The following is a 25,953-nucleotide window of genomic DNA, read 5'->3' as shown; positions in this document are numbered from 1 at the left end:
TATGCCAAATACTCCCTCATGCCAGCTTCTCAACTGTGGGGATTTGCTACTTTTCTTTGTCATATATGATCTTTGACTGAATCTCTTGGGATTGTGGACTGTTTCAGACAAAACAAGACATCTGAAGATGTAATCTTGGGCTTTGGGAAACGACGAAGGGCATTTTTCTCACTATTTGACATTTCATAGATTAAACAGTTAATAGAATAATAGTAAAAATAATCAGCAGGTTAATCAACAATGATAATAATCATCAGTTGCGGCCCTGCAGAGCCATTATTCAGTGTAATCTGTGTTTTTTTTAATGTTTCTAAATATTTTATTAGTCCACAGTGATTACTTTTCTTGGAGAGCACTTTATCACTGCTGCATTTGTTGTTGGGCTTAATGGGTGACTTAATTAGTGTCAGTAAAGTTGCAGACTCAGTGCCAGGTGCGAGCGCTTACAGAAGGGATTCTGACACTTGATCCTGGATGACCTCTGCATGCTCGGGCTAATGGTATTTAATCTAAAAGCATGTAAATCTAATTAATGAACACAAATAATTTAAAGTTAAAAATTCTACCATCAGTCATCTTCCAAGAGAATTGCTGTGCAGTTTGTTAGAAGTGACAATTTAATCCAAACAAACTCCTAAACAAACAACTCAATTGCAAAAGCTTATTTGGTGTGAAGAGACAGATGTTGATGTCTGATAATCAGCAGTTCCTGTTTCTTGGAAAGCGAAGCAAAACAAAATCAACACAGAGCAAACAGCAGTCTGGACTGACGGTTGTATTCAGCGCTGTCTTCGTGTTATTCACTGACATGAAGAGCAGGGAGGTAAATAACAAGCAACAGTGCAAACAAGTCCATTATGCCTCGCTGAAGTTCCAGGACATTAAAACCGTTTTAACACCACCTCCTCAGTCCTCACAAGACAATAAACTGTAGGCGTTACTGCACATTTTTCTTTCTTTCCCTGCACGTTTGCTGGCAATTAACACACATCTCTCCTACTGTTGAAGAGGCACTCTTAGAGGGCATTTGACTTCCTCCCGAGCTAAACTGACGTGGCAGCAGCAGCGGCGGCAGCAGCAGCAGCGGTAAGGCAGGCTTGGAATAAGGCCATGGGTATCGTATCAGCCTGACCCGCAGTCACTGACAGGAATGTTGATGGGGGGGCTGGTTTATCTGCACCACTGTGGAAAGGTGTTACTATAACCTTCACATTGATGATTTGAAAGTTGATTAGAAGGCGACTTTGGCTAAAGTCACAAAGAGAGAGAGAGAGACTAAACAGAGTGCTGTCCTTGAATCAGCATCTCTTCTCAGCTTTTCTTACCTCTGTGATGCGACGTGGCGGTTAACATGGCGGCTGTGCAAACAGCAGGATTGTTTCTTCAATGTGAGCCGCCCTTCCCCTGACATACGGAGGACCATGGCGACGAATACTAATTTACTCAGCTGTAACCTGGGCTTCTGTCTTTTTAATGAGAGCCAAACATGTGCACATTCATTTTTAATACTTGAGTGACTTTTACTTAAATGTCATATTTGTGCATTGAGAACACTGGCGAAAATGAAAATCAGGAGTCGCCTGTGCCACGGAGAAGATAAATGGACATGTTTGCTTTAGCTTGCAGCCCAATCATTTTCCATAAGCCGCTGCTACATTAGCTTCCTGTGTCAGCTTTGTAAAGGATGCACTTTAATTTCCGGGGGTTTGTTATAATAGCTAACCGCGACCAACCCATCAGATCAATATCACAAGTTTAGTCCGGGAAGAAAGCTCGCTACACCAAAGCTTAATTTGTCTCTTAAAATGAAACCAAGCAAGCTTTGCTGTAACTAATAACTTACTCAGACCTCTGCTCTGTTTTCGTGATGGGCCGAGGTGTATCTACAACTGTAGAGCAGAGCACATTTCATATGATAAATGCTTCAGCAGGAAGCTCATGTCTGGCTCAGAGCCTAAAGAAAATAAATCCTTCGAAGCTTAAACAAGAAATGGAAAAAGGCATTAGCGGCTCAAAAGTTTTTGGCATCATCAGTGATAGTAAAGCTGAAAAGATTTGTCAAATAATCCATTAGTTGACTGACGGATGATTAATCTGCAACAATTTTTGATTATTTATGAATAGTTTTACTAATTTTTCTTGTATAAATGCCAAACATCCAATGGTTCCAGCTGGCGATTGGTAGAATAAAACAAGCAATTTGAATACATCACTTTGAGCTCTTTGGAGGTTCATTTTCACTATTTTCTTACAGTTTATAGTCAAAAGAATCAATTGAGCAATTAATCAACAGTGAAGATAATCATTGTTTGAAGTCCTAAATGATAGAATTATCACTGTGTTGTATTTCTCTTACTACTAACTGTTGTCAGATGTATACTTATAAGATTTGAAAGTCTTGCTATAATGTACAATACAGTACATCCCACTCTCAAGGTAATCTCATTGTAATTGGCATGGCTGCTCTTAATGGTCAATAAAGCAGATATATTGTAGAAAATTGCCATTACAGAGTTTGTCTATTAGAGGGTGTTGACAGGTTTATTATGTAAGTGTCCCGCTCAGTACATATCTCGACTACAATTCTTTAAACGACACATGTAAAAGGATCTTTATTAAGATTTACCTGCTGTTCAGACCTTTGAGTAACAGCCCACACCTCTAGTTTTTTCCAGCGATTCAAACTGTCGCGGTGTTGTGCTCATTGACGTCTGATTCGCTCATTGGAAGAACAACCAAGCCAATCAGAGCTTTGTAGGTATAAATGGAAAGATAAGAGTCATCCTCCTGCGCCAGACCAAGAAAAAACGCTTCTTTTCTCACTGAAAAGGATGCTGACGTGACGGAAATATTGGCTTTTACCAATTATTTAGGGAAAAAACCTTCAAATATTGATATCTGTATCTGCCTTCCTGTCTCTAGATGTAAACAAAAAGTGATTTAATTATTAATTATATAAATGATTGAGTTGTGATAAAGAGATTCAGTCTAATATTACCCTTGTCACTGCATCATCATTTCTCTACTCTCCACTGTCCTATTTACTTATTTTTAGAGACGTATCGTTAATGGCGTTGCTGCCTGCAGGTGTGGCTCATTTTACATTTTTTAATTTTATGGATGTCTATAATCTCACTTCATCATCAAAAATCTCACACTAACATTCCCCAAAGAAGCAGAATTTGAGTTATAAGGAGAGAGGAAGGTTAATGAGGTGAATCTCAAAGTTAAAATTTACTTTATTTTATCATAGTCATTTGTGACAAAACACCATGAAAGCGGGAGAGTTTGTCCTTACAGGAGATTTCACACCAGTGAGAGGTCAACGCTAACTTTTTAGAAAACAATAATTAAAAGAGCGTATTTTCCTTTCCCTGATGTGATTTAATGTATACTATGAAATCTCTAAATACAGTGCTATGTCTTTAAACTACTTTAAAATACTTTAAATCTTAAAACTGGCTTTCCATATTGTGCGCTCAACTACTTTTTTTTTCTGCAGCTGCTCACAGAGAGGCTGTCAGGTCTGCTGTCAGTCAGAAGCAGCGCTGTGATGGATATATATGCGTTTCACAGCTACACGAGAGGCCGGGCTCCTACGTGAAGACCCATTTTACAGCCTTTTTGCCTGTGGCTCTGGGTAATTGGGAAATATTAGTTACAGTTCTGTGAAGGCCTGCATCCCTGTGGTCATGCAGCGCCTCTCGCCTTGCTATCGCTTACTGACAGTGGCAGCAGAGTTTACGCCCTGTTTCTGCTATCTGCCACCGAGCTGCTAATATGCCTCATCCATGTTGGGCCATAGGAGACATTACGTAGCATAGACGGATTTGTTTCTAGTCAGAAACATGAGGGAAAAAGATTGAGAAAATTAATTTTCCCTCCTATTAAACCTTAAAACATATGCCAGTTTCTAACTCTTCAACATCATATTCCATCATACTGCTTCAGTATGATACTTGCTCAGTTGCTCCAGTACAAAAGTTTACTGTACTTTGTATGTCAGGATACACTTAAATTATTACAAAGGTTGTTTTGTGTTGATGTACCTGCATTTTACAAGTATACAGGTAACCAATCCAAGAATCCCCCCCAAAAGCAACCGATCTTGTCAACATATTACGTGCTTTTACTCATAACACATGTATGTGTAATTCAGTTTTATTTTCAATACACATACAGCCATACCACATACACACTCTAGTAGCCAAAGATTGGCAGATTAAGAACAGGTAAAGAAAAAGAAGACAAATCTGACAAGACATTCATTTCACTAAAGAGGTAACGTACGAATAGTGCAAGAAAGATTGAAAACTTTTTAAAAATGCGTGTTGAAAAAGGAAAGTGTTTATTTCTTTTGGGGATGCTTTACGACTGTACTGGAGAGATGCCAAAAATACGGAGGTCACTTTGTTAATCAAGGATTCCTCCAGTATTTGTTTGTGTTCTGATGAATCTGAATACCAGCTGATTTAATCTGTCAAGTCTGGGCATTTCCTCAAAGGCGTTCATGGTGTTGTGGCTGATTGTGCACACTAAAAGTGACAGAGCTAGTTGTGTAGAGAGAAGAGCGAGAGCCTAAATCCTGCTAAGTTTTACACGTCTGCACATCTTTACAATTATTGCATGAAGAGGGTGTGATTGTTTCGGAAAGTGGACCGGACTGAGAGGGAACTAGCGAAAGGCAGAAATGGTGAAAGCTGATTTTCATGTTAACAGTCAAAAAGTACAAATGAAAGCTTTGGGTTTATGTCACCCTGCATTTTAATGCCACCAGATAAGAGAATTCATTTTCAGAATATTGATTGAATTGAAATGAACAAGACTGAAACATAAACTTTTCAAATCACTGCATTGATTCACATCCAATCTGGGTTAATGCTTTTATTTGTTTAATTTGAAGTTAGTTTCAAAATTAAACAGTGCATTACTTACTTTCTCATAAAACTAGTAACATTTTCCGTGTCACATAGAGCTGCAACTAACAGTTATTTTAATAATATAATATAATATAATATAATATAATATAATATAATATAATATAATATAATATAATATAATATAATATAATATAATATGTTAATATATTATAAAATGGCTTGTTTTGTCAACCAACAGTCCAAAAACCAAAGATATTCAATTCACAATGATCTAAAAGAGTGAACAACAGCAGCAAATTCTCACAAATGAGAAGCTGGAAATGGGGAATATTTGGCATTTTTTGCTAGTTTGATGATTTGCTAGTTAAATGATTAGTTCAAGGTGTCAAAATAGTTTTTCTGGCAATCGATTTCTTTTTGTTCTTTGTAACTTTTGAGTGGAAGCTTTAACTTATAAATTGAGAAACCTCCTCAAATGTGGTGTGCCAATTTAGGCCAAACCTCCATTCGTGGCAGTATAGAACAACACAGTTAATGTTTATACACACTTCCTGATCAATTTTCCAAAAAAATAGCATATTGGTGGAAGGGCAGCAATAAAAAAAAAACCCACCAAGCAAACAATAAGTGGCAAGAATATGATCAAGAAATATGTGATATCCCAGTTGAGGTCCAGTCATTCACTGGGAGTGTTTTAATTATGCAAAATAAAAGGTAATAATGAGACCTGGAAAAGTCTGTAATGTTTGATTCTGTTGTGAAACAGCTTTTTTTTACAACAGGATGAACGGCTGTTTATTGGGCTACAAGCTCCTCGTGTTTTCAACTTCTATCTCGGCTTAATTTAACCGTTCGATAGGCGCCCTCGGCCCTTAATTCATAAAAGAATCAGTGTAGCCCGTAAAGCCGCATATCTGTCACTTTTTATTTCTTTTTAATGGACTCTATGCTCTCATTTCCTTGGCAGTGATGAATTAGCTGATAGGTCCAGTTGGACTGTTGAACCCCCTTTTCTGAGAATCCAAGAGCATGATGGATGTGTGGTGCACCGTGATGATCTGTCCGCTGTTGAAAGCTCTCAATCTTGGCTCGGCAAAGGCAGCCGGGACGGGCCTGCGAGTCGGCCGTGTGGATGAAGAGAGAAGGGTGGGGGGGGGGGGGGGTAGATGGTTAAAGAGGTTGTCGCTGTGGAGAGTAAAGGCTGATGAGGAAAACTTCCTCCGTGGAGTGATTAGTTTTTTAATTACTGCTATTAATATTGGACCAATAAGATGTGCTGCTAACGTACAGGCTGCTGCTAGAGATGACGCCGTAGTGGTTAAGTTTCACACACAAGGTCCATCAACAAATAGATGTTTGGACGGCTGATAAAAAGATGAAAAATGTGTTTGCTCGTTACCTTGGGGCCTCATGTTACGTCATAACCGTGCAGATTTTCTTCACAGTCATGTAGACGAACCTGTCTCACGATAATGAGTCATTCATATCTTGATCTTTTTTGTTTTTTGTCTTTCAGTCGGCGTCAATATGTTCTACATCTGCATCATAGTGTATCTGTACGGAGACCTGGCCATCTACGCAGCAGCCGTGCCTATATCGCTAATGGAAGTTGCCTGGTAAGTCCAATATAGTTAATTTATCACTTTCATTCTCAGTTTTATTGTGAGATAAAACTTATATAGAGATGGATTTTATAGATGACCTTCTTGAAGAACTTTTGGAACATTTGCTATTTTCCGATTTGGCAAGACAAAGCACATCCGTCCTCATCTTATTGGCTCCTCTGCCCACACACTTTTGGTCCCTTTTGTCACCTTCTGAACTCCGGAGTAAGACAATAAAGCTTTGCTGACAGAGGCCTTTAGGCCTGCTGACCTCTTACTGGTGCTCCAGGCGTCTGAGTCATGTTGACTTGCTTCCAGATAGATTTTTATTGCAAGCCTGTTGGGCGGTCTGAATACGATATTTCATATAGGTACAGACTTGCCCTCCAGAGCCTGGACCACAGAAATAGCCATTGTCCCCTTAACGCTGTTCTGGTGGGATGATATCAGGGTGGTGACAATTAAAGTTTCTGACAGTGATGTTTTTGATAGTTTCAGGCAGTTCCAAAAAACTTTCATTTCCAAATAAAGAACAATACCTTGTATGACCTTTGATCAAACTGAGAATTTCTATTTTATCTTAATTACTTTCTCTGACGTCAATGTTTAGAGTAAACTAAGATCCTCACTGAGCCGGGTAAATATGAAAACACTGCTTATGCATCCAATTAACATTTTCATAAAGATCTTTATCTACACTGAAATGTCTGAACTACTTCTTTGTCCTCTTTCAGTTGGCAAACAACAAAGTTAGGTTGGTCTGCTGGTTAAATCACTGTTCTGCCCCTCTTCCCTCTCTTCCCTCTGTCCCTTGGTGTGGACGGATTGGTGATGTTTTCAAAGCCATACTACAATATTTGCACAGAGCCGGACCCTAATCAGACAGTTATTCATGTTTTTGTCCGCCCAACTCGAGCCCCAAATCAAACAAAACACAAAAAAACACACTGAGTTGCTTTTTATTTATTGGCTGCCAGCTTGCTTTTGGCTGAGCAGGGATACACTATGGTGGTGCACTGAGAGACTGAGATCTGATCTTTCATCAAAAAAAGACAATAAGTTAATAATACTTCAACTTTACCCTCCACAAGTATTTGGAAAAAAACTTTTGATTCTGCATTCAGCCACTTTTTCCTGCTTTGTTGAATTAACTCGGTTCAATCGCAGTACAAATTTTGAGTTTCAATATATAAACTGTATCCTCCTCTAATTGTTGTGACAAAGCAGACCTACCACATCCTGTCCTGAGGCGCAGCACGCTGCCTTATCGTATTAAATTCTCCTCCACTGTGATCTAAACCTTACTAACCTTCCAGCAAGAATAAAAGTGAGATGTAACTGAGACTTCAAAAGCAGTTTGCTTTGTCCAAAGGCACAAACTGCAGACTTCTTGGAGGCACGAGCAGAGCCGGATGATTTTAGTAAAGCTCGGTCGACAATGATAGTTTTAGTTTTCACAGCGACAGCTTTTTCTTCATCTGATTCACCTGATTGTGCTTTTCATGATATTTTGCACCAGACATTTTACATTACAAGTTGTAAGGTGTCACAATGTTGGGGTGAAACTTAAAGCTCTGTCTGTTTGTGTGGTTGTTTCCTGTGCAGTGGAAACCACTCGTGCAGCGCTGGAAGTGTGAAGTACAACGATACAGACCCGTGCTGGGGTTCTGTCACGAGGAAAGACGCGTACCGGGTGTTTCTGGTAAGTGTTGGTTCCTCATTTACCTCCCAAGTAAGTTTGCAGAAGTTATCAAACATCCTTTTAAGTCCTGGGAACTAAAGTGAGATCCTGGACCATAAACTACTTTCATAATTCTGTATGGATATCTCTCAGAACTCATAAAATTTATGATGGAAATAATGTTTAAAATGCAGACTCATCAGAGCTGCAAAGACAGAAGATTAATTGGCAACTATTTTGATCATCGATTAGTCCATTTATCGTTCGTTTTAGTCATATTTTAAGCAAAAAATGACAAAATCTAACTGTTTTCAGCTTCTCAAATGTGATGATTTACTGTTTTTTTTGTCATACATGGTAGTAATAGTGTCTAAATAGTTGCAAATAATAGAATAACGAACATCTTTGGGTTTTGGACTGATGGTCAGAAAAGAACAAGACATCTGAATAGGTCACCTTTGACTCTGGGGAATTGTAATGGTAATTTTTCACTATTTTTCTCACATTTTATAGAGCAAACAATTGATTAATTACCTAAGCTGTAAAAGAGTGGAAAGCATTGATTGGTTGGGATCCAATGTATAGTCTGCTATGCATGAATTTATGACTCATGATTGCCTAATCTGACACAGTGATCATCTCTAAAGACCAAAATATGTTGTAGCTGATTCTGGCACTACAGATCCTGTGGGCCGCTCAATTATAAGTCAAGATTGACAGTACAACTTTCTGAAGTTCCTACACTTAACTGTTTACCTGTTCACAAAGATAAGCTTGAAATAGATGAGGATTGTTGAGTACAGCCTCTTTTCACAGGGGAAAGGCAATAAAACCAGTGCTGTCTTTTTAACAATATACTTTTGGTCCGAGCGGCCCAGCTGAAACCTAACTGCAGACATCAGATGCTTTCATCTCCTGTGTGAACAAGGTGTAACGTGCCAAAACCTCGCCTGCATTTCTGTCAGATTGGGCTCTGACAACATTTTTGGTCCTCTGAGTCCTTCTCTCACTCAAATCTCCCCTGACACCCCACCTCTGCAGCCCACAGGCGGAGTGTGGTGTGTGCGTGTGTGTCCTTGAATTGTTAAGCGAGCCAAACTCTGTAATTTTCACCGGAGCTTTAACTTTGCACAGCGACAGTGATAGATGTGCTGATCTCCTGCTGTATAATTTCTCAGCCTCCCTCCCTCTCTGTTCTCTAGCTCTCTCTCCTCCTTATCCTTGCTTATATTTTAATGGAATGATCCAACCCCAAATAATTTGCCAATAAATTAACTTTTTACCCCTTTATCTGCTATGGGATAATCCTCTTACTGTATGTAAGCAAACTGAAACAATGCTGATTTGTAATCTCCGGCCAATTTGTTTACACTTGCACTTTTGCAGACTAATTTCCAGGTTTCATCATGACCGCCCAGGGAAATAGATATGTAACGCCAAAAATCATTTTCACCAGTGAACACTTGACAAGTACTGACTTTTCTCTCCAACAATATCGATACTCAATATTAGCGTGTTGATGTCTGGGACTGCCGAGTTGAGACATTCGTACACCGATGTTCCCATTAAGCCTGTGCAGTTTGTAATTGTGTATTATTATGTTCACCTTGTCTAATACATGTATCATACACTGTTTCTGCTGTAGGATTACTGGCGTTATGTAATTTGTTCACTGAGTGTAATTACAAGCTCTCTTTACCAAACCATTTCACCTGTTTGTAGCTCTCTTACCGTCAAAACCGACCCGCTAAACAACGTAACTCTGCTTCACTCCAGCTGCTAATAGTTTGTCTTTTAGTTCAGACTGTTTTCTGAGTCATTCTCCTTTATCAAGCTTTGTTAAACATGTAATGAAAACAAGTGGACAATGTCTAAATCTGCTTTTTTAGATAGAAATCTCTTGGTAATGTTAGCCAACCGTGAATGTCATTGTCAACACTTTCAGTGTCACTGTAAAAGTTCCTAACACTGCCTTTCACTTTATAATAAATGCATTTATTTTGGAGCGTGCAAGAAGTATCAATGGTAGCTTTACATATTTTAGTTAACCACAGCAAATGAATGGAGCAGAACAGAAATCTGTGTTTAATGTGGATCTGCTTATAGTCAGTTTCTGCACTGATACAGATCCAACTGCTCAGATGCATCGCTACTGACAATTAAGTTTGTAAAAAAAAAAGTAATATTTTCTATAGAAATGATTGAAATGTGATGCATTGGTCACATGGACCTTCTCATCATTATCTCAAAAAATAACCTTAATGTTAAAGTTGTATTCTGTTATCTAGTATATTTCATAAACATTAACCTCATTTTGCATGGTATGTATTAGCACTTGTAGGCAAATTTTATAACCTGTATTGTTAAGATTTTATTTGCTTGGTCTCAAAATTTGGCTTTTCTAATTTAGCTTTGTTAGCTGGTAGTCATGCAGTTTGTCACGATTTAAATGTTCATTATTTATCCATTAAATTCTCTTATTTTTTGTCCTGGTGACCTTCCTTTGAAAACATCAAAAATGATTGAGCTGTGATAAAACATTCAGCAGGTCCTGTTAGCTTACAGTACAGTGGGTAGACTGTCTCTTCACTCCACTGTGTCTAGGCCTTTACAGGGCAGAGGCTCTGGCCTAAAGACACAGCCCAGACTCTGAATGATGAGTCTAAATAATTGACTATCTCTTCCCAGCCAACGGCTCTTATCAGCTGTGCTGTGCCCTGCGGAAAGAGCTATCAAAACCTTGCCCCACCCAGGATCCACCTGGGCTCCTTTGTTTACGTTTCGAGCAGATCCGCAAGGACACGATGCCCTTCTTCCCTCCACAGTACTGAACTGAGTGTCACCATTTCCACTCAGGTCTTCCAGGGGGACTTCAGTGAAGCCATGCTCAAAATTGCTAGCTGCAAAAAAAAAGAAAGAAAAGTTGTTGACATCTAATTCTGAACTCTTTTTTCTCTTTTCTAAAGGGTGCGTTGGTTTGACTGGAGTTTGGAATATCTGAGTTTGTGTCTCACTGACAGTTTTGGTTGTTTTAAAGAACAGTAATGTCTTTAAAGCAAGATGTTGTCTTGTTCCAGCTAAGTGATCTGTAAAGTCACTGTAATTCCTCCTGATCCTTCCATCCTGAAGGAGTCACAGGGTGATTTATGAGTTATTAGAAGACAAATACAGCAGTAAGATTGAAACTGACATCGAATAAAGCATCTAGAAATAGCAAAGCATCGGCGTTCACAGAATTGAAACGAGTCTTGCCCTCACTTTCGTGTTTGACAACAATCTCGGCGCAAACTGTGAATGAGTCCGACTATGAATGTGAAGCAGGCACTTCTTGCACCACAAAAACAGAATTACATGTTGTCATGCCATTTTGGCTAATTATTATTATTGATATATTGCAAACCTATTTGAGTTGGCATTAAAAAATGTTTTATTCTACTTTTATTTAATTTGAGCTGTATGTGGTCATGTGTGGGCTTAGGGTTAGGGTTAGGACCAGGGTTAGGGTTAGGGTTAGGACCAGGGTTAGGGTTAGGGTTAGGGTTAGGGTTAGGGTTAGGACCAGGGTTAGGGTTAGGGTTAGGACCAGGGTTAGGGTTATGGTTAGGGTCAGGGTTAGGGTTAGGACCAGGGTTATGGTTAGGGTTAGGACCAGGGTTAGGGTTAGGGTTATGGTTAGGGGTAGGGTTAGGGTTAGGACCAGGGTTAGGGTTAGGGTTAATGTACACCAGTGGATGCCTGTAGCGGTGTAGCCAGTTGCTTGTGTCCAGGGGATTCATTCTGGGTGATGCCATGAGACGTTACTGCAGACATAACATTTTTTTTTTTTTAGAGTTTAGAAAATGATGAGAGATTAAAGAGCTGCCTGATTATGGTGTTGCTCTAAAGTGCTTTAATCCCTGTGTGGGTGATTGGTGTTAGTAGAGGCAAAGAGACAGTAAAGGGTGGTTGATGTCAGAGTGATTCAGTCAGAGGGAATGGTTGTATTGATAGACGGAGGCTCTCTCCCTTGTGAGTCCTGCAGGATAAATTGTCCACACGAGTTCAGAAGCTTTCATTCAATCCTTTCCTTCTACTGTACTTTACTTTTGACTTAACAACCTGTGGATGTTTGCAGCATCTGTCGTCCGGATTTTGAGAATGAATAGCGGCCACAGTGGTCACATCATCAATTAATGTTTTCATTATTTTTCCTATTAATTGAAAACTGTATGGCATATGTAAGGTGCTGCCTTAAAGTCTTTTTTTGTCCAATAGTCCAAAGTAAATATCTGGTTTACAATGATATAAAACTGAAAAAAGCTGCAAGTCTTTAAACTTTATAAACGATAGCAAGTGAAAGTTTTACTACACAATCAATTAATTATCTGAACTGTTCCTGTTGCTGAGTCAATAGACTAATCGACTAATAGACTATTTTCAGGACTTGGCTGCATCATTAAAAACAGACAGTTTAACAGCCAGGCTCCTAACAGACCTTCCTGTCTTTGACCTTAATTGGTAGCGTCCCCTCTGTCTGGATTTTCTGTGTGAATCTCTTCAACAGTTTCGCAAAGTTTCCCCCCAGACGGCTGCTCTGTAGCGATCGGGGTCGCTTTGTTTGTAGTGGACAACAGATTGTGGGTTATTTTTAGGTTTGAGAACAGCTGTCCCTGTACAGATGACTAGACCTTTACCAGCAGCACTACGGTGATGAGGAGGAGGGACGAGGAAAAGTGAGAAAAACACTCTGTTGGAAACCTGCTTTAGTTCATTTTTTGAGTCTCTATGCTATTTGTAATCCGCTGATAATCACTTCAACCTTCATTCCAACAGTCTGGTGTTTTTCTTCAACCTGTTGCTCCCAGTTTCTTGGGCTCCCTACAGATTACATGGCCCTTGTTTCTCACTTTTAACACTCGGAGGGCACGATTGAATTTAGCGTGTTTGCAGGCATCACAGTTTCTGTTTTAGCTCCGACACCTGGGGCACGTTCCTGCATCATGTGTCAGTCAGATCAACTGAATGTCATTCTTGACACTGACTCTCAGCCTGGGGAGATTGTGGGATATAAGTATTATTTACACAAAGTTAAATTAGCTGAATTCTGCCTGATCTTCACGGCAATCTATCCACTATTGTCATGATTAATTTTACTCATTGCTCAAAGGCTACAAGCCACAAAAAGAGTGGTATTGATATTGTAATACACATCAAACTCCTATTATAGTGGGCATTGTCATTTTTATAAACACCTCAGTGCTGAATTCACAAAGAGACAGACTAATTACTCCATGATGAGGCCTGAAGCACCCGGTTTATATTTCATCAGGTCAGATCTTTGACTTAATCAGTATTGACTTCACACATCACCACTATCGACTGCGGAGATGTCACGACGGCCGTTTTCTTCATCCGAGGTTCTGAAAGCTCTTAAGAAGAAGAACAGTTGACCGTAATTTGATCTGCCGCTGATTGATTCTCATGTTCAGCGCCCGACTGAGAGCTTTTCTTCCCGTATATCTACAGTATTTGTCGGCTCTGTGGGTGTGAAAAGGAGATGATGGAGACCATTGCATAACAGAACACCCAGTGTTGATCCTGGCCCCTTTTTACCCAGCTGTGATTTGAAAAGATTAAGCGACCGTGGCAACAGTGGGGTCTTTCTGGGTTTTTTTGTTCAGCTCCAGCAGAGATTCCTGAGACCTCAATTAAACTTCTCTGTCCTTGATTGTCCCCCTGCTAAGTTTTCTTTTTGAATATCATTTGCAGCGCTGCGGTGGGCTTTATAACAGTGTCTATTCAAGCAGTGGTTGGTACACTCTACCCTGCTGGACAGCCAGTACAATTTTAAAAGGCTGATTTATTGTTCTCCCAGTATGTGGAAAGTGATGGAAAATCAATGCGGTATATGAGCTCAAAGGCACTTCATGCTTACACTGCACTGTTCAACCTCTTATCTTCATGCAGATGTTTCAATTACAGTTTGTGTCTATTGAGCCGTACACTGTCTCATGTATCGGAATAAAAAATAATTTGAAGCACAGCGAAGTTGTTGCTCGTCCCCTAGGAGTTCAGAAATGACCCGCGTTGCCACTTTCCTCAATACAGAGCTGACTGATGAATTAACTGACTAATAAAGATTTATTCCAGGAGGAATTTCAGTGACCTTGATGCCTGTTCCCTGTGGAGGCCTCCATCATCTCTCTATCTTTTTACCGTAGTGTTTTTTACCCTGTTACACACAGTTGACAGCACACATATAAGATATTTATGTCTAGTTTCAGTTGTTAAGCTAACAGAGGAAAGGTTGATACAAACAATAGAGTGAAGGAGGAAGTCTGGTGTATTGAATTGAGTTTTTATGTGTTATGGGATGTTGTCTAATTTGGCATCTGTTGTCTAATGTGATAGAAGAGCCAAACTATTACTTCTCTGGATAACAGCTTTGTCCAGTGTGTGTTGATGATACAAGACACTACAAATGGTTGTAGTATAGTTGTTTAACTTGTCATCAACTGTGTTTAATCTGGATCTTTTTCTGAGTGGCATATTCTTTAAATCTTGTACAGATACCAGTTCAAACTGGGCAGAAAACTAACGTTTAAAATGAAGAACAAGCTTCAGGACACACTAGTGAAGATATTTTGTAGCACTGGTGACTTTGGCACCCAGAGAAGGTTTCAAAGTCAGTAAAACTTTTAAGGAAAACTTATTGTCTTAGTTCTGGACATATTTTTTTTTTGTACTTGCCAAAGTAATTGCTGAGATCTGGTAACATGGTGAAATAATAAAGTCTGGTGAGGTTTAAGAACACCGGCAGTCAGATGATGAAACGGGTTGTAAAGAAGACAACAGTTTATCCCACATTGTCTAACTCTCTTTTAAGGTGCAACCAAAAGTGACTGCACCTGAAATGTTGGTAATAATAATAATCCTTCATTTTCACAGGAAAACTAATAACAATGGTAAAAATACAGATGGTCAAAGTTGAAGCAGGAAGTGGGTCTGTTATGCTTCCCAAATAATGCTTTCCAACAGTTAAATATTTAATTTCAAGAAGCAAGAAGATAAAAAAAATACATATTCACTCTATTTTCTTAGAATTGCAGTCTGTCTTAACCAGTAGCTAATATATCCTTGACCTTCTCAAACAGCAGAAGTTTTGAACTGTGGTTTCTGAAGTCACATTTTTCCTCCTCCAAGCTCATATCATTTAAGTACCAATATCAGAATAGCTATATTAAATGATAAAGGTACTTAGGAGAAGGCTCGACCTCAATCGCCATCCCACAGATCTACTACACTTGGCAGAAACACTCCGGTTCGATGTGTACAGTAAGGAGGTATACTGTAGTCCTGTGGCGGCGACTTCAGGGCCGGAGCTGTGGGGAGATGACAGTGCAGATGGTTTAATAGAGATTATCGCAGCAGGAAGAGGTGTTTGAGCTGCGATCCACAGGAGGGGAGTCCACTCCACACAACAGCAGGAAGCTGTATCAGAGCAGCGGATCAGGACGCGGAGGGGGGGGAAGCACGAAAGCTGCTGGCGCTGGAATGAGAGCTGGTGACTGGAGACGAGGGAGCAGTTGTCAAGGAGACACAGAGGTCGAGGAGAAATAACTTGGTTGTTTGGATTTATTTAGTTGTTCAGGCCATTGTGTTTTAGGGTTATGGTTAGGGTTAGGGTTATGGTTGGGTTAGGGTTAGGGTTATGGTTAGGGTTATGGTTGGGTTAGGGTTATGGTTAGGGTTAGGGCCAACAAAGTGGCAGTTTGGTGTGTGTTGCATACATGGATGTACTTAATGTCTGCTATTACAATGTTATCGCGTACCGTTTATCTCACCTTATCATCTTTTATATATATCCTACTTTTTCTACATGGTTCTGGGGGAATTATTATGTTTCCAACAGCTAAATATTTAAGTTTAAGGTGATTGTTTTTTTAAAGTTATACAGGTATTTGTATGCATCTTCTTTTGGAGGGTAAGAGAAAACATATTTGTCCCTTTACTGCTTTAACAAGGTCTTTCATCGTGATTTTTTTTGGAATGAGGGAGAGCACAGAGGGGAGGAAAATTCTGTATGCCGAATGCAAAGAGTGTAAAGCTGGTTATCTTGTACAAGGATGTTTCAGAGTGATGTAATAGTCTCAACTCTCTGCCTGGATGGCTGAAGGCAAATGAATGTGATTTCCATAAAATGTACAGCGGTTCATTTAAAATGCAGACGGGTTAACAGTAGCCATCTACATTGAGACCCAGTGTAACTTTGAGCTCATTACGCGTCCGGCTGCGTGTTTGTGGGCTTGTATGCTGTAGGTTGCCACCAGAGCGGTAGCCCACCTCGGTGTCCTGAAGTCAGGTCATGGTGCTCTGTAGTTGCAGCTGCTTAAGTGCCGTCCAATGAGCTATTGAGTCCTTCCCCAAAGTAGGGAATAAAATGTCCAATCGTTGGCTTTTTCAGTTACATCTTGACATGTAGCATCTATACTAAAAAGCTCTACTTCTGATTCATTCTTTTATTTGTTCATTAGGTTTATCATCAGCTTAATTGAGGAAGAAGGTGTCTTGTAACTCCTCTTCTTCTTCTTCCTCCTCCTCCTCTCTCCTCTGTCTCCCTTTTACATTAGTTGGGACCACCATGGGCAGAGTGAAATAACCATTGTCCTATTAAACCACAGGCAAATTATAATTCCTCATTTCCTCCCCAGATATGTCCCACGCCTGTCATAAATCTTCACTGTGTGCTGTTGCTCGTTATTTTTTACCTAGGTAGGTGTGTAATGGTTTCTGTTTTTTGAGGAGCAGAGCTGCGTGTTACAGGTTTTAATTAGGGAAACGTCTCGGAAATAAAACAGCCTGTTCAAAGTCATAAAGGCTGTGTCACATGGATGCTCATCAGTGTTTACTGTGACAAGTGACTGTCCTTTCCTTTTAAAAGGAATACCTGTAATTAATTAATGTCTTTCAATGCAACTGCAACAGGTTTTTTTTGTTGACTTAGGGTTTGCAAATATAGCCACATTATTAAATGGTGAAGTAAAAATATCTCCTTTCTGGGAGCTGTTTGGAGTTCATTAACAAACCAATTGAATTATTCATGATCTACCATAGTGATTGGTTGGCAATGTTGCTGACCTCACACCATGTCCTTGACCGTAGCCAGAGACCACATCTAGCTGTGTAAAAACCCTCATTCAGACCCTGAATATCATTAATCTTTTTCAGATATGACATCAAACGGAGCGGCAGTTTCTTTGAATGGTGCAGTTTTATTTTGTCAAGTTGGTGAAGCAAATAACATTTTAACAGCAAAATCCATCCCCAAAAAAATTGTTTTTCCCCATAAAACATCCTTTTAAAACCCAATTAAGTTTGTGTTTGATGTTCATTAATATGCACCTGCCAGTGTGTAAAACCTTTAGAGCCAGTTAACAGTGTGATAATGAAAAAATTAAAAATATAATTAAAAATATAATTAAAAATAGTCATCCAGTCTTGATTATCTAAGCTAAAACTATTATTGCAGTCTATGCAAATTTAAGTATAGGGACTCATAACTGACCATGGGAACACACATCTATCACTGACCTTTTGAACATAAAGTATGACCTTCAGCAAATGGCACAGAAACAGCGGTTACCATCTTACATTCGTATTCAACCACTTGTCATCACATAATTGAAGTTCTGTATTTGATGACACAATCAAGGGACTAAAAGGGTCTAAATCTCAGGAAAAAGGCTAGTAAGTGAACCTTGAGTTTAGAATATATATTTTTTGTTTTGTAGCTCTGCTTGTTATTATTTTGCACGAAAAGAAGAATAAAATGTAGGATTTTCAAATGCTACACTGTACAGCTGTTAACGAGTCAACATGTGATTATCTAGCAGTGACTCAGTGTCTTGCAGTGTGAAGCAGTGTTGCTGAATCCTGAATGAATGAGACATTGTCTTGCCTCTTACTGGCTTCTATTAAGAGAAACACCAACTGTGAGTGAATGTTTGACTCACTCTCTGGCTCACTTACTTACACCCACTCACTTCTTCTCACTTACTTATACTTACTAGGCCAAAACACACTGGCAGTACATGACGTGTATAAACAGACACTCTTGTTATTATCTGTGTAAGCCCACGTCCCAGCGGCAGTGAGACATGCATTAGCACGGATGGACGAGGCGCTCTGTGACAGCAATACGCCATTGTCCTACTTTTCTAGTGTCAACACAGGTAAAAAAAAAAAAAAAAAGCAGCACTTAACACATAATGGTATCCAGACCTCTACGACCCACAGCAGCAATGTAAACATAACATTTAAACCACATTTCCTGAGGACGAGAGATACTGTAGCAGGTGAAATTTGACTTTGCAAGGGATGAATTATGTAAAATAACATAGAAATTACTTCTGAGTTCAGGCAAACACAAATTCGCTCATGCTTCTTATTATGTTATATAGTCTGGTTGAGGTTGTGGGTCTGGTGTGTACTATGGTGTTAAATGATGTTAATAATATGCCCAAGGCTAGTTATATGAAGTTTTTCAGTACTTGTGCCATTATGTTACAATTCCAAAAGTATACTTTTTTGTTATCTTATTTAGATAACAATCACCTTTTAACATCTATTTAACATTGATGTTTTTAATGTGGTTGTTCCACTTTTAATTGTTATTATTGTTAATTGACTGCTGTATGCTGTTCTTTTTAACTGTAAAGTGTGTTGGGACCATGCCTCATGGTGGTGATTCTGCACTTCAAATAAAATTGAATTGAATTGAATTGAATAGAGAAAAGTTTTTAAATTTTCTCCACAAAACACCTTAAGGTATAAAATGTAGAAAGAGTCCTTTGTGTTGCTAAAGGATAACTGTGACTGCCTCGGTTTACAAATGATTTTGCCTTTTAAAACTCTGATACCACCATACATATATATATATATATATATATATGAGTACCAGTCAAACGTTTGGACTCTATATACTGTATCTGTTGTATGAATGAACATTAGCATCCATCCCTGTAATACCTTATTTTGACAAATATAGAAATAAGAACAAAATATTTTATGTGGTGAGTTATTATGTGATTTTACAAAAAACAAACAAACTTCACAACAATGGATGAATAACCTCCTGTGAGTCGCATCGTCTTCCTCTTGACCTGACAGTTCATTCACGGCCCGGTTCACTTGCTTCCTGAAGCCTGCGTCAGTTGTCTTTTGGATACAGGACATGTTCAGAGAGATGGCATTATTTATTCATCCCTATATGTGTGTCGGTGTGGGTTTCTGTGTGTGTGTGATGGCAGAAGATGAATTTATGTAGCGTGATGGTGATCTAAAGACCCAGAGGGGTGGGAGCGGCGTCCAGTGCTGACAGAGATGGTCACATAAGAGATGGATGGAGAGGCTTCTGCTGCCAGCAGATAAGCCCTCAGTTATATTCAGTCTTTATGCCTATCTCATAAAAACAAAAATGTGCCCACACACTCCAAGAAATTAGCATAATATTGACCTCTAAGTCCTTCATTCATAAATTATACTTCTAATTAGATTTTTTTCTAATTCAGAGACGTATCTTCTATTTGTCAGTGTTAGAAATGTACGGTGTCCCGCAGAGGCTGAATTGATGTAAATCTACAGTTTTGTTCCGCACGCTGAGTCAGCAGAAAGGGTTGCCAGGCCAACACTTGTCGCTCATTTTGATGCACTGTCGACACTTTGAAACGGCAGCTTAGACACTCGAGAGAAATACAGCAAATGTAGGAAATTTGCAGAAAAATGGCGTGTCATGATTTTGTCAGCTTCACATTTAGGAAAGTTATTCCTCTTTTTTTCCCCACAACTCTCCTCCATTGTTGTTTTTGTTCCTTTACTGTAGCTAGTCATTACCCAGAAACACATTCTTTCCATTTTCACAGCTGATATCCCCCAAACATTTACAAACTACAGTAAAAAGCCAATTTCCAGAAAAATTAATTGAAACGTGCACACACAAGGTCAGAGATGAGACTGGTTTTTTTCTCCTTAATCTATTGTAATTGGAACCCACAGTTTCAGTCATTCTTCATGGACATAGCAATTATTTTCATTATTAATTAATCTCTCTGTTATTACTTTGACTAATTAATTGTCAGAAAAAACAGTTTAAAATGTCTAACAAGCTCTCAGAGCCCCAGTCGACATATTGGTATTGCTTGTTTTGGCCAAACAACAATCCCAAACCCAAAGATAGTCAATCTACAATAAAATAAGACATTTTAGATTTAGATCACAATTTAGAAGCTCGAACCAGTGATTGTTTGGATGTTTGAGAAGTTAAACAATTAATCAGTTATCATAATTGTTCTTGATTGCTGACTTACTTAATGGACTAATCGTTACAGCACTGCACTTTACTAAAGTAGACTTAAATTATGATAAATTACCATTGTCATTGTTAGAAAATAAATCGTCACCTGACAAATAATTACTTTAAAGGCTGCAAAAATTGGCGTTCAAACACAAGGTACAGTACACCTAAAGCTCATTTTGTCCTCATAAAGGGAATCTAAAGCTGGATGGAAGCATATATCTTAATTTCTTTCATCCGTTTGTTTTGAAGCATGACAACTCAAATCATTTCATTCATCCATTATTTTATTCACTTACTTCTTTATTTATTTATGTTAATTATGTCTGCTTGATGGAGATGTATGCTGGTGATTAATGATGCTGACGGTGGACTCTCTTTCATCCTGACAAACACATATAGTTCCAATATGGTTTTAACTGCATAGTGTTGCCTCCCAGGCACATGTCTCTACTCCCCTCTGTATCTTCTGTCTTTGCTCACCACACCAAACCCCTTCCTGCAATCATGTGCTGAGCATCCTCCCCGCTGCCTGTGTGTTCAGTGAATCAGTTGACTTGTTATTGCTATCATAAGGGTTCGCGCGTATCTCCTGGGCTTTTATGGCCTATTTTATGCCATTTCCATTCCATACCACCATGGTCAAGTTACCCTCAAGTCTTTTATCATACATGTCACAACCAAGGCAATGAATTGCTCCATATTATCCAATATTCCATGCGTTCTGTATATGATGTAGACGGTCACAAATCACTTTATTTTGTTTTGCATCGTTAAGATGTAATATTGTCCAGGAATCTAAATAATCTGTCATTTCCTGTCTTTGTTATGAACATGTTGGGCCCGAGCCATATAACTCTCACATGATGTCTCTGTGGATTGAATGCTTTGTTCATTTCTCTCTGCTGATTAATTATAATCAGTCCTAATGAAAAGAAAAGCAAATTGTGGATCATTCGCTCAGCAAATGTGAGGAATTTCTTAATTTCTGTCAGACTCTCGGTCGGTTGAAAAAAAAAAAAAAAAAAAATTGTTTGAGTCTGTACTTCATATATTCAAGGTCTCAAGTCAAGGTCTTAATTAAAATTAAATGATGCATGCAGTTGTAGAGGTCTTAAATTATTGCCAGTTTTGCAGCTGTTCTGCTGGTGAGAAAGCAGCCCAGCACTGTTTCAATCGGCATTTAGTTGTCTGCATTGCAACTACACATGTTTCTGTTGTGGAATTCATATCTAATTGATTACAGTTGACATTTACCTCCCTGAAAGAGGCAGTGTCACAGTGTGTCATGCAATTCTAAACATTGAGTTGCATGAAAGGGGGAACTGTTTTTAGTTTCTGAGTTGGGAAATGTGAAAGAAACAGCTCAATCAGTCACAATCCGGTGGGGATTTGTGAGGAAAAAAATCATAGCTGTGCAGCAGGTCGGACACCAGGCTGACGTTAGTTGATAAAAAACCAGCTAGACACCCAGTCAAGCTTTATTTTCAGCCTTTTCCCAAAAGCAGTGACATTGGCTATAACCAAAAATCTATGGTCCCCAGTAATAAAGAATAAGTGAATGATTGGTGGCCTGCAATAGCAGTATTTTGTGTTTGAAATGTGTTTGGAATAAAGATTAACATCAGACACAAATGGCTGGGGGATCTTGGGACTGTGGGGATTGGGAATCATAATCCTTCATTCTCTGTTTGATTGTGGGTGGTGGTGGTGGGGGGGAAGGATTAACAGTGTCCAGGCTGGACCACGGCATGGAACCACCAGGGCACTTATGATTTCCATTGCTGGACTTTCTCCCTAGCATGATCCCTACTTACCCTCTGGGTCTTTGACCATTAACCCTCTTTGTGTCTGACAAAACACCAGCCAACATCATTTACCAAACTGAGCAGTGACTTTACAATTGTTCAGTGCATGACAGCTTGGCAGTCAAGACTAAAGCGGTCCCTTGGATATAAATTCAGCTACATTTGATGTCCAAGAGCTTGAGGACATCTGTGCAATCACAGTGTTTGGCTGACCCTACGGCAAAGACCAGAAAAATATGTTGATTAATTAGTTAAATGGGATGGATGGTCAGGGGTTGACTTATGTAGCCCAACTGTGATGGATGAAGAGCCTACGCAACACGTGGCCCAGGAGAAACGCTCACATATGTGGTGATTAATGAGACCAGTGGATTGGCTCATGAGCTCCGAGTGACGCAATCTAATGCCAATTAAATGCCCTTCCATACTCTCTGCACTCTCTCATCTGCACAAATCCAAAACACTGGTCTTTATAGACTTTGAAAGTGATTGACAGCTACAGCCTGGGTTACCAGTTGGTGGCGGGTTTTCACCATTACTGAGATCATTCACCATATCTAAGCCCTATTAATCTCTTTATCCCAAATTATAACTTCACAGCCTCACAGAGAGCGCTGGAAAAGTTGGAGAAAAGTGATGTTATTTTGTATTTTAAAAGTATTTTTCCCCTTTATTAGAAGACAGAGAAGAGCTGACAGGAAATGAAGGGTTGAGATGCAACAAAGGTCCCGGGCCAGACTCGAACCTGGGACATTGTGATCACATAGTTGTAGCCCCAGCTCACGCTGTTTGTTTGATTACTTTTTAAAACCTTTATTTAAAAAGCAGGGTGGTTTTGCTGAGAGTTATTCTCTCTTTCGGAAGCACCTTCCTCCACATTCACACCTGGAAACAGCTTGGAGGTGTTGTTTGTTTACTGCCACGCGGAGAGGTCGAAAAACAGAGAAGTAGGTTTAGAGAACAGGAAGCAGCAGGTTGTTGGGAGCTCTGGCTCTAAAAAAAGTTGTCCTCTGAGTGTTGCCATGATTTGGGTCATCATCTGTAATGAGACTTTGGTATAGCAATGAGAAATGGCAACAAAAGTGTTGTCGGGAGCCGAAATAACGGCGTTATCACAAAGAACTGAAAGTGTGTTTGAATGATGATGAAATGCCTCGTGTGACAGGAATGTAAAAACTAGATCCCAAGTGATAGCAACGACGTGTCACATCGACTGGAGTCAACAACAGAAAAGATTTGTTATCTGAGCTGCTCATTAACTGTGAGCTCCTCATTTTAGCAAAAAATCTTCAGAAAGACTAGATTGAAAGGTCGCAACATCTTCGTCTCATCAGTTGACTTGCATTTATTGGTTTTAACATCAGTGGATGAACTTAATCTTCAACTAATCATTCTGTCTAGTACTGTGTTTGACTTTCTTGACACGTCTCCCTAGACTGACAACTTGGGTCACAATGTGAAGAAATTCATTCCAGGAATCCCAATGTAACTATCAAATGTTCATAATATGAGCGTATTATATTAGAGTTGCATGGAGGTTAAGTTGGAAGCACTGCACTCAATAAGTGGGTTGTTTAAAGTCCAATGATAATTGATCCTAAATGCTGCAAAGGACTGAGTGGCAATGACCTTACATGCAAGACAGGTTATACAATAATCATTTTTCCTCAGTATTTGCTGATGCGCCTTAAGTCTGTACCCTTTTAAAGAGAGGTAATAGGACAGATCCCCATGTTTGTATCCATCATTGCCTTGGTCACCTTTGCAGTTTCTCATTTCAGACTCACCGTTTATTGCGTTTCACTGAAGTGTGTGATTGCAGTCAGCCAGGTGGTTGTCGCTGAAAGTGTTGTCTCATACTGGGGGAGGAGAAATGGGCGATTTTTAAGAATGTCTTTGTTGTCAAAAGTGAAATGCTCATAGTTGATGACTGTGCTGCTCCGGAGGAGCAAAAATCCATCAGCTTGCTGAAGAGGAGGGAATGTGGGGGGGGAAGCATCTAGCCAAAATTGATTCATGCCACTTTTCTCCTGATAGGATTTGTTTTAGTTTATTGAGACATTTATTAAACCGAGCATGAAACGTAAGCAGTTTCTGTGGAGACGAGACAAAACGCAGACAAAAATCTGTGTGTTGGCCGTGCGAAAAAGAGTGAGATGAAATTGCTAGAACAGCCTGAACAAAGTATTAAATGAATAAATGCATTGGAACCAAGTGTCATTCAATCTGTCCACGTTATGAAATTCTAGTATATTCATCTCTTGTTCTGTTGTTGCCTGGCGGTTTCCTCTAGTTGACACTGCTGCACATTTCCAGCTGAAATGATACTAGAACTAAGGTTGTAGTGTGTGATGTTATATAATTACTAACGTTTAAATATTAAATCGTCAAACGTAGGGTTAGCTGATTGATTGACAATGAATGCATTTTTACTTATGAAGGGCTAAAGGCTTTTCATTTGGTTTGCATGTCTCACTCTGCGGCTACGTTTTTTATATTCGGCACATGAAGATCCTTGAATGTCTTCAATCATTTTTACGCTTTGGGAAGTCTCAAGTGCAAAACGCATCAGCCATTATGTAAACCTCTCAGCACCAACATTATGTGTCACAGTGCTCAACAGAACCACGCAGTGTGGGACAAGCAAAATGGATATTGTAGTTACACGTTTTTGTTAAGAGTAAATCTAAATGTGTTAACGTTCCCCACTGTTTCCTTCTCCGTTCCTTACAGTTCCTGTAGAGACGGTATCAAGCTCACCAGACATTTAATCATAAGGCTGTGGGTCATTTAGTATCATCAACAGCAGCCCTTTTCCCATCAATTATGTTAGCCAGAAAAGAAAATACCAGAAAAGGAGATGACATGACACTGCTTATACATTTGTTCTTATTAGATAACTGTGGGGGCTTAAATGCAAGTGTCTGGTGTTTTCTAATATCTGCCTTCAATAACAATCTCTTTACTGCACTAAATTATGACACTTTGTGATCATACATACTGTAAACTCTCATAGAAAGCTTGGTCTCAACATGTCTTGCACTTTTTCACATTTAAAGCCTAACCGAAAAGGGAGGGATTTTACCCTTTGAATGGCTGGTAGGCTTTTAATTCAATGTAATTTCACACCATAATGTTTTAGTGACAGGTGTGTAGGATCAAAACCAAAGAATCCATTGCACTCTCCATCACTTGATCTCACTTTATTTAACACAGCATTTCGATTCCTTTGACCTTCATCAGGCAGAATTCATGCAGATTATCTTGGCAGTTCTTCATATTTTAACCTATTAGGCCCAACTTGCACGTAACATTAGTGCTGACCACTTTCCCAAATATACCAAGGTTTTAGAAATCAACATAAAAATGATGGTATGCCTTTGTGTAAAACCTGTTGAATCTACTGCTATTTGTTTTTTCTTGCGCTGTTGTTGAACATCTGTGCAAAGAAAGCTCTTTTATTTGGAGGGACGTTTCCTGGACATTATTTCAAATGTCAGTTATGGTCAGTTATGTATCAAAGGTCAGTTATGTATCGAAACAAAAACACCACCAAATATAAAATTAGGCTAGAAATACAGTGTTAGTCCTTGTAATCTGATTGGTGCAGGTACAGTTTTCTTTACAAAACAAGGAGATGTTGCAGAGT

The 25,953-nt window shown here is 39.2% G+C and overlaps 1 protein-coding gene across 1 annotated transcript in view; it reads left to right on the top strand.

Moving 5' to 3' along the window:
- tmem104 (transmembrane protein 104) overlaps positions 1-25,953 on the top strand; it is a 57,309-nt gene that overhangs the window by 11,691 nt on the left and 19,665 nt on the right. The window contains exons 7-8 of the mRNA XM_044331923.1: positions 6,397-6,496; positions 8,090-8,186. Of these exons, the coding sequence (XP_044187858.1) occupies positions 6,397-6,496; positions 8,090-8,186 (197 nt within the window). The remainder of the gene's footprint in view (positions 1-6,396; positions 6,497-8,089; positions 8,187-25,953) is intronic.

Source organism: Thunnus albacares, chromosome 17 (assembly GCF_914725855.1).
Source record: "Thunnus albacares chromosome 17, fThuAlb1.1, whole genome shotgun sequence".
In the NCBI taxonomy this organism is placed as follows: domain Eukaryota; kingdom Metazoa; phylum Chordata; class Actinopteri; order Scombriformes; family Scombridae; genus Thunnus; species Thunnus albacares.
The sequence above is the reverse complement of the archived record's forward strand: the minus strand, read 5'-3'. Positions and strand labels throughout refer to the sequence as shown.